This window comes from Leptonychotes weddellii, chromosome 4 (genome assembly GCF_054177405.1).
Source record: "Leptonychotes weddellii isolate Sample4059 chromosome 4, ASM5417740v2, whole genome shotgun sequence".
Classification (NCBI taxonomy): Eukaryota; Metazoa; Chordata; class Mammalia; order Carnivora; family Phocidae; genus Leptonychotes; species Leptonychotes weddellii.
Genome location: NC_138372.1, coordinates 31,763,413 through 31,772,662, shown reverse-complemented (window position 1 = coordinate 31,772,662; position 9,250 = coordinate 31,763,413). Strand labels below are relative to the sequence as shown.

Genomic DNA, 9,250 nt, shown 5'->3' with positions numbered 1-9,250 from the left:
CTGAGGCCGCTGCAATGGGTGAACCACCTCGAGTGCAGAACCAAGTACAGATGTTTGGGCAAAACTGGCAGTGGTGAGAGGGCTGCTAAGGGCCTCCCCGCAGGCAGGTCCCAACGCCACCCCTGTGGAGTCGGGGTGGTGACTGCTCCCACATGCCCCCCCCCCCCCAAGCCAGAGGCATCACAAGTGGTGGGAAGGAAAAGGAAGCAGCCTGGTCCAACTCTGCAGCTCTATTTACACAGCAGCACCCACACCCCGTGTGGCCTCTCATGGCTTCTTGGCTTTCTTCACGGAAGAGGAACTGGAGGCTGATTCCCGTCGCTTCCTCTGAGAAGACACAGAAGGCGCTGGAGTCAGTGGCCCCCAAAGCTCTACTCGGGCTTGGTGCATGTGTTTCACACTCAGGGCAGGTGATGCCCACCGGCCACCCAGTCCTACCCTCAGTCCCAGAACCCAGCAGAGTAACCACTCCCACTGCCGGCACGAGAGGGAGCGGGGCCCGTTCCAGGCTCTTACCGAATTGGGCGTGAGGGGCGCGCCCACCACATCAATGATGGTGTCCTTGGTGGGGTCGGGGCCGAGGCCAGGTTCGGGTACCGCTGGCTCCGCAGGGGCCGGGGCCGGGCCGGGTGCTGGCGTGGCGGGGCCCCCGAGCACGCCGGCCCTGGCCAGGGCCTCGTGCCGGTGCCGCAGCATCTGCAGCTCGTACTCGCAGTTGGCGCAGGCCTGCTTGAGCTCGTAGAGCAGCACCAGGTCGCTCCGCAGCTCGTTGAACATGTGCACCAGCTCCTCCGTGGGTGTCGGGCTCAGCTCTGCAGGCGGCGGGCGGAGGGCGCGGGCAGAGCCAGGGTGTGCGGGAAGGCCAGCGACCAGAAGTGCCCCCCCGCCCCCCCTCCAGCCTTGATGGGCGGCCGCGGGTGGGTAGCTCCTGCGGGCCCAGTCCCCACTCACCCACACCAAGCTCCAGCAGCATCTGCTCCAGGGCCTTGATCTTCTTCTGTCCCACAGAGCTTGGCAGCTTCATCTGCAATGACCCAGGCTGCTAAGCCCTCTCCCCGACAAGTGGTTAAGGATGAGGGGGACCAAAAGCAAGGGGGAGTGGGAGAGAAGTGAACCCCGGAGGCAGCCCTACGTCCGAAAAGGAAATAACCAGCAAGTGGAGCAGAGCAAGAGCTTTGACCCCAGCCCAGCCACATCCCCGAGACCTCCCTCTCTGCAGCACGTGGCACCCCCCCCCCCCCGGTGCTCCGGTGCCCTGGCTGCCGCACGCAGGCTGCGGGGAGCCCAGGGCCCCAGCACGGTGACGGAGGTGACACGTACCCGCTGGCTCCGCAGGGTGACGCCGGCAGACTTGAAGTCCGGGAACTTGATGCCTGCAGTCTCAGGAACAGCCTGGGGGAGAAGTTACGGAGACCGAGGTGTGGCAGCAAGAGGGCCCAGGGTTAGTCCCGGCACCCTGCCAGCTCTGGGTGCCCTCGGAGCCCTGCACCCTGAGCTGGGCTGACTCCGTCTCCGCACCGGCTTCTCCGCCTCCTTTTTCTGGGGTAGCTTCTTCTTGGGGGCTTTGCGCTCCGTGCGCCGCTGCTCCGCGGTGGTGTCCGCCGCTGTTATCAGCTTCTGCAGGTCCTGGCTGCGCTTCTCCCGCTCCTTCTTCCGGGCCTCAATCTTGCGCAGCTCCTGCAGCAGATACTCCTCCTCCGCCACCTGGGAAAGTGAGATGCCGCCGTGTGCACGGCAGGGGGCGGCGCAGAGCCGGCGGGGGGGGGGGGCACCGGGCTGTCTGAGGGACCACGAGGGAGGGGAAGGGGTGTGGAGCAGGGACAGTGGCTCGTGAGGAAACCGAGAGCAGGCAGGATGGAGGCCAAGGGCTTCCGGGCTGACCTGCTCCGGGGTCCGGTTGTAGAGACGCTCCAGCTGCTCCTTCCGCCGTCGCTCGTGCCCAGCATCAAATACCGGTATCTTGAGGTCTGTGCCCGGCACAGCCCGCACGTTGGCAAGCTTGGCACAGATGTGGTAGTACCGCTCCTTCAAGTCCTCCACAGAACGCTTCTGAAGATAAAGGCGCGGTGGGAAGGGAGGATGAATGCCCAGACGCATAGGGAAGGGGTCGCGTGAAGGCAGGGGGCCTGCCAGGCACAGGGGTTGGGCGCACGTGCAAATGCATGACACCAGCTCACCTTGAACTGCTGGTGGTCGTAGCGGTCATGGATAACTACAAAACGTAAGTCAAAGCGGCGGCTGAGGTCAAAGAGATGGTCCGTTTCTGCCTTGGTCCAAGCGTCGTCGTGAAGGTACAGCTGGTACTCCTGCTCGGAATACACGGGAACCTGCACAGTCTACTGGCACAGAGGGACAGAGTGGGGCACACCACATCAAGTCACGGCCAGCGGGCTCCAGCCCCCGCGATCACAGCGCCTCCTGTATACCGCCCATCCCGAGGCTGGACCAAAGCAAACCCTCTGCCTGGGGCCCTGCACGGGGCAGCCTGGAAATGCTGTTTCCACGTGAGGAAACACCACTTGCCTAGAGACCCCGGCAGGCTCTAGAATCGCAGCCTGCCTCTGGATTGGGTCCAGGAGCGACCTGACCATGCCTTCGGCTCCAGAGCCTCAGTGACAGGATGCATGCTCCCGTCCCCAGGGTTAAGGTGAGGGGCTCACATGTAAGTGCTCCTGTGGAGTCCAAAGGTTAACTCTGGAGTAGAGCAGATGGCTAAATACTGGAGAAAGGCCCAGGATCCCGGAGGCCCTGGAACCCTTGTCTGAAGCACTCCTGCCACCCAGTGGTGACAATGACACTTGCAGCTCCCCAGAGCAGACCAAGGTCCCTTCTCTCTACAGAATAAAGGGGCCTGAATCCTACTCCCGGTACATGCACCCCTACACAACGTCCCTGCCTCCCCGCTGCCACGCCCCCAACCCCAGACCTTCCTCATGGACAAAAAGCACCACCACCAGCTGGGCCTGTCAGTCAGAGAACCCAGGAAGGAGTCAATGTTAGGCTGGACTAGGGAAGTCCCTGTTCTCCATCAAAGACCAACCACGTTGGCTCTAAACCTGCTCTCAAGACCCTATTTCCCGCTGCCTCTTAGACTTCTCCTACTGGAGGTCCCACATATACATATACCTCCAACTTCATATGTTCAGGTGACCGATAGTGCTGATCATTTGCAATATACAACAAATATGAATCATGTTGTACACCTGAAACTAACAGATTATTATATGTTGATTACACCTCAACAGAAATGGATGCGAATGTTCAGTACTGAGCTCGTCACCCTCCCTCAAACTTCTAGCTCTTCCAGTTCAGTTCTCAGTCAGTGTCACCATTAGCCAACACAGGTACCCAAGCCAGAAGACTGGAAACCATCTTTAACTCCTACCTTTACCTTTGACCCCTCCCCTTCCACAAAGCTGTGGCTTTTACCCCCAGGATCTCTTATCTCCACCTGCCACATCGCAGTCCAGACCACCACCACCACTGCCCGCATCAGAGAAACAGCCTCCCCACCTGCCTCTCTGCCTCCATTTGATCCTCCTCCCAGCAATTCTCCATCCGCAGCCAAGATGTGATCTCTCTGACCAGTGCTACCTAAAGGATAGCCTGCAGACCAGTGCTGTTTGCAAACTGGTACCAGTGGGCTACGTAAGTATGGAAAGTGAGAGTAGGCAACGGGAAAAGTAGGAGTGAGAGTACGATAATTTCACAGAAATCACATGCCACTGAGTCGAATATGAAGAAACACGGGGGAGGGGGGCGCCTGGGTGGTTCAGGTTGTGACCTCGGGGTCCTGGGATTGAGCCCTGTGTCGTGCGGGTCTGTGCTCAGTGGGGAGTCTGCTTCTCCCTCTCCCTCTACCCCTCCATGCCCCCACTTGTGCTCACCCTCTCTCAAATAAGTAAATAAAATCTTTAAAACAAACACAGACTTGTATTTGGTCTTTTCTTATACCCTTACTATCAGTCTCTGATGGATTGGAAATACTTTTTTAAGGTCCTTCATCACAGATAATTCAGAAGCACTGTTCTAGAATAAATATCTGATCATGTCACCCAAACATCTCTTCCTAAAACCCTCAGAAGTTCTCTACTACACTAAAAGTGCCTTCTAGCTAATTCACAAACTCCTCAAAAGCATAGGTCAGCACAGGACCAGGCACACTCTAAGTATCAATGAATAGTTACAGAATCAACCGATGGGTGGACGACCTGCCCTCTCTGCAGCCACTGTCCCTCATGCACCCGAAGTTCCAAACAAATGACTAGCAGTGTCGGGAACACGCCAGGCTCTCCCCCTCAGCCTGAAGTGCATTCCCACTTCCACATTCCTTCTTCTAATAGATAACTTCTCATCCTTTTGGTCTCTTACAGGCATTAGCTCCTCTGGGAAGTCACTCTGGTTTCCCAGGCTTGGTTAGGTATCCCTCCCATGTATTTCAATTCCATTTAATTAAAAAAAAAAAAAACAAAACAGCTCAGGAACTGTGTAGCCAGTCCTGCTCTCAAGGAGCTCACAGTCAAGTGAGGGAGCCATTCATTCATTCATGTATTTATCCTGGGCCTGCCAGACCTATGCTGGGAACACAGTGCTGAATTAAGACAGACAGTGCCCTTACCTTCTCAGAGCTCACAGTCCAGCTGAAAAAATAATTTAGTCCAGTGTGGCGAGTTTGATGCCAAAGGTATACCTAAGGGTATAATGAGTGACACCTGATCCAGCCTGGGGATAAGGGTTGGTCAGGGAAGAGGTGACAGGAGACAGTAAGGTTACTTTGAAAGAGAAGAGAGAAATGATCATGATTCTCTTTTGTAAAGACCACCCCGGCAGCAGTAAGGACAGACGGGGGGAAACAAGAGCCTGGGAGGCCAGCTGGCAGGTTTTGGAAACAATCCAGGGGAGAAGGGAAGAGGCCGGAACTAAAACAGCACCAGTGGAAGGTAGAGAACAGGGCACAGACATAACTTTGGGTTAAAACCACAGGACTTGGCACCTGGACATGAGGGGTGAAGGAAGACGCCGTCATAGGTGACCCCTGTGTCTCGGGCTTGAGCAAGAGAGCGGCTGGGGAGTCACAGACTGAGAGTGGGGCCCCAGGAACCAGCAGTACTGGAGGGAAGATCATTAGTTCACCTTACTCCGACTTCATCCTCCACCTGTAGTCACCATGATCTTTCTAAGACTCGAATTGGATCCTGACAGTACTCTATTTAAAAATCTGTCAGTCGTTACCCAAGGATATAAGGGCCAAGCCCAGATTCCTGAGCCTGGTTGCCAAGCCCTGCCTGACCTGGCCCTGCTGACCTCTCAGGCCTCACCTTCCACCATGTCCTACCCCGGGCTTTAGGCTTCATCAGGAGGGAAATGCCTGCAGCAGGCCATACGTGGGACGGGTTTTCTATCTCTGCCTTTGCTCCTGCTGGCCCCTCTGCCTGAAAGTCACTACACTCCTTTTCTAACATCGCCTGATGACATCCTTTAGGACACAACTCCAGCCCTAACTGCTCCAGGAGGCTTCCATGGCCTTCAGGTCCTCCCAAAACAGCATGTATCCTATCAAACTGTAACTGCCTGTGGCTCTCCCCACTCCCTCCCCAACATTATGGAGAGTTTCTTGCAGGCAGATATTGTTTCTGGTGCATTTTTTTGTTCTCAATGCCTAGGGCTTGACTTGGCACAAAGCAGCATTTACCAAATACAGAATAAACATTCTTTCATCTTCTCCTCAAATTGTCTGATCCAACCTTCCCTCCCATCGCCTCAACATCTCACCTCTTGGTTGTCCCTTCTCAATCCTACACCTCCAGCCTCTCCCTCCGCTGGACCTGAGGGCGTCTGAGGATGGTGCTGAGATGGAGGAAAACCAGGTCTGTCTGGGGTGGGGGAGAATGATGGGTCATACCACGATGCGCTCAGTCCGAGAAGCCTGTGAGACATCCAGGCAGAGCTGTGCAGGGACAGTTGGCTACACAGGGCTGAGAGGGGGAAAGTTGGGACTTGAAGTCATGGGATCAGGCCCCAGTGTTTTCAGCCTCCAAGTCTAGGCTACTCCGGGCTGTAGGGACTGTGACACCATATCGTATAATGGCTTGAACAACAGCCTAGGAAATCGTAGCCTAGCCCAGCTCTGCTTCTCACTGGCTGGGGGAGTGTGGGTAAGGCCCTGCTCTGAGCCTCGGTAACCTAGACCAGAGATGATTCAGCTCGGACTAGGGTGCCAGCACAGGGAATGAAGAACAAAGGCAGACATGGTTTATTATGGAAACAGAAAGAGCAGGACTCGATGAGATTATCACTGAGATTTAGTTCAAATGCCACCTTCTCAGAGAGGCCCACCCTAACCACATTACCTAAATTAGGCCTCCCCTACGCTTCCAAGTTCACTCTTTAACTCATTTCATATTCCATTCATATCCTGGTTTCATTTTACTGACGGCTCTTATCTGAAAGAATCCAATTTATTTGCTTACATGTTTGTTATCTGTCTTTCCCTACCTTCTTTGTCCTGTTGTTGACTGAAATAATTAGAGACTACAGGAGAAGTGAAGTCAAGGATGATTCTCAAGTTTCTGATTTGGGTAGCTGGGTGCACGGTGGTGCCATTCACTGATATGGGTGAGGAAGAGAGGGAATGGATGAGTTCTGCTCAAGGGTACCTATTTGTGAAGTTCTTGTGGGGCCTTCACGGAGAGACATTAAGTAAATGATTGGCTATCGCTCTGGCCTGGAGATATTAAGTGGGGTCACTGACATGTAGCAGGCAACTGAAGCCACAGAGAAAATGAGACACACTAGGGAGAAAGTACAGAGAGACAAGGACACAGCTCTGAGGAACAGCAACATCTGAAGGGCCAACAGAAGCCACCAAAAACCAGACCAGGCCCAGGAAAGGACAGGATCCCATGGGCGGAAGAGACCCATGAGGTCTCACCCTGCAGCTATTTGCCATGTGGACTGAGTGGGCAACTGTGGTTGACACAAAGACTGACCGTGCCTCTGGAGCCAACCCCAGGAGGCTGAGAGCTCCCAGGAGTAGCTCAGAGACCTTGGCCTATGTCCAAATGGTGATGGCTCACCTTATTGAACCTGGCGAAGGGGTAGTCCTTGCCCTCCTCAGCTGCCCGTCGCCAGTGGAAGAACATAGCTCCATCCTTGCGGGCTGGGTTGGTGAATGGCATCCACTTCCAGGGCCGCACCTTCTTAGAGCCCAACTTGGCTTTCACTGTGCGGTAGCCTTGACCAGTGTCACTGGGTAGCAGTGGGGGTGCATCCCTGGCAGTAGGGTTTGGAGAGATGGGAGGTTAGAGTCAGAGGTGTGTAGAGAGCCATTGGGCCCAGGCTGATCTACCCTAGAGCAAGAAAGTCACATCCTGGAATGAGAGGTCTGAGCTCCTCCTGCATCCTCCTGAGTAAGCAGGAGCCCCAACTGGGGAGGGAGGCAGGGAGAGAACTGGCAGAGAAAACCAGGAGATAGGGACATGCAGACTGGTCAGGGAACCAGAACCTGGGGGGCTTGGGATTCTAATACTTGCTTCTTGTCAGAGTAGAGCAGTGCATAGACCTCTCGGTGCATGCCCTCAGGCCTCTTGAAGGTCAGTGTCTCGGAGGATTTCTTGGACTTTTTCTGAGAAGGGAAACCACAGGATAAGAACCACAGCCTAGACTCCCTTCCCTGAAAATTCTCTAGCCCAGCTCAATCCCTGAACAAAACAGCACCTACAGGTACAATGACACACATACACACTTGACACATAATGACACACTGAGAAGGCCCACTCATAGGGGCACCCCTAGTTGGGGCAGGTCATTCCCCTCCCCAACCCCACCTCACCTGGGTAGAACCCTGACCTGTGAGAGTAGAAGATACTTTTCCACCGTCTCTCAGAATGTCACACTGACTTGGTGCCACCCCGCCCCCCATATCCTACAAGTGTCTCACTCTTTTGGTACTCTCATCTCTTATGAGTATCACACTTTCTTGGTCCCCATTTCCCATGGGTGTCCCACCACCTCCATCCCATCTCATCAAGGTAACACATACTCTCTAACCCATTATGTCACACCTTTTACGGCCCATCTCCTTAGAAGCGCAGCACCACCCCCCATCCCCCCCCGCCCCCGTTGTCACTGCTCGCCACCACTTCACTCCTAGTACCCAAGGCTCTCAGGCGCCCCTGCTACCTTGTCCGGGTTGATAATGTCCTTCTTGCTGATGGTCCCGGAAGCTGCATCCCCCTCTGGACCTCCGAGTTCTAGAATGTCCCGCACATCCGCGCCTGTAGCCATCGCGCCTGATGGGGGAGCGCCCCGAGGTCAAGGGTCAGTGCCTGAGAAGGGACCAGGCTCAGGCCAGGGGGCGGAGCCACTTCACCCCCAAGTGAGGCGGGGTGAAGAGGCGGGCCGCTAGGAGGAGGGTAGTCCGGGTCGGGTCGGGGGTTCCGCCTGTGTCCCACCGTTTGGGTCTCCCTAACGGCCCGGACTGCCCCCTAAGCCCCAGCGCCTCGGCACCTGGATTCCCCTGACTGCCGGAGGCACCGCTCCCCTACCCCCGCAAAGCCGCGGACAGAAACTTCCGGTCGTGCGCACCCGAAACGCGGCGGGCAGGAATACTTCCGGTCTGTGCTGAGCGGAAATGGAGCCGGCTGGCAACCCAGTGCGAAAGCGGCTGACTGCGGTGATCCCGTCGCGGGCTTGGCTCCCACGGGCTCGCCAGTGTTCGGGTGCTGCCTGCTTTCTGGCATTTTCCCTCTACATTACTCTGTTGCATCTCGGGCAATAAAAACAGCGCAGAGCTTTATGACCTTGAAGTCGCTTAATTCCTCTGAACCCGTTTCATTTGTAAAATGGAAATTGTAATGGCACCTGCTTAAATGAAGTACCGATAATCCATGCAAAACATTAGCAAATTGCCTAGCACGTTTAATTTTTTTATTAAATGAATTAGTGGTATTAATGGCCCCTGTTCATTAAATGCTGTGTGTACCAGGCACTGTGCTAAGCGTCGGAGATGAAGAGAGAAACTAGTCAAGGCGGAGCATCCCCAGAATGGCTGCCAAGATGGAGTGAGGTCTGGACCTTCACTTGCACCTCCTCTGATGGAGCTCCCCTCCCATGGGGCTTTCCTGGAGCCAGCTTCCTGGAACTAAACTAGTCCGGGAGCTAACTGCACTAGTGTGGGTTACAAAGAGGCCCAAGAACACAGCCCCAAGCAGGGAGCAGCTAGAAGTCTCTCTTTTTTTTTTTTTTTAAA

At 55.2% G+C, this 9,250-nt stretch overlaps 1 protein-coding gene across 3 annotated transcripts; it reads right to left on the bottom strand.

Annotated features, from left to right (window-relative positions):
* Nucleotides 1-215: 215 nt before the first annotated feature.
* DMAP1 (DNA methyltransferase 1 associated protein 1) lies at nt 216-8,600 on the bottom strand. Of its 3 annotated transcripts, XM_006728972.3 has the most exons (11): nt 8,509-8,600; nt 8,182-8,327; nt 7,533-7,624; nt 7,077-7,272; nt 2,178-2,336; nt 1,882-2,049; nt 1,519-1,704; nt 1,321-1,392; nt 952-1,024; nt 517-812; nt 216-327 (listed from the first exon to the last, which is right to left on the bottom strand). In XM_006728972.3, the coding sequence occupies exons 2-11, from the start codon at nt 8,284-8,286 to the stop codon at nt 268-270; spliced, it is 1,407 nt and encodes a 468-aa protein (XP_006729035.1). In that variant the 5' UTR covers nt 8,287-8,327; nt 8,509-8,600; the 3' UTR covers nt 216-267. The 3 variants fall into 3 exon arrangements, with proteins under 3 accessions (XP_006729035.1, XP_006729036.1, XP_006729034.1); XM_006728973.3 differs by having other exon boundaries at nt 2,178-2,306; nt 8,182-8,584; XM_006728971.3 differs by having other exon boundaries at nt 8,182-8,583.
* Between the last annotated feature and the right edge of the window lie 650 nt (nt 8,601-9,250).

Bases quoted from the DNA above. Each gene is read 5' to 3' on its own strand.
- DMAP1 (XM_006728972.3), bottom strand. From the start codon at position 8,286: ATGGCTACAGGCGCGGATGTGCGGGACATTCTAGAACTCGGAGGTCCA. The intron at 7,273-7,532 runs GCAAGTATTAGA...CCCTACTGCCAG, and splicing joins CTGCTCTACTCTGACAAGAA to GGATGCACCCCCACTGCTAC. The intron at 813-951 runs GTGAGTGGGGAC...CGCCGCCTGCAG, and splicing joins GCTGCTGGAGCTTGGTGTGG to AGCTGAGCCCGACACCCACG.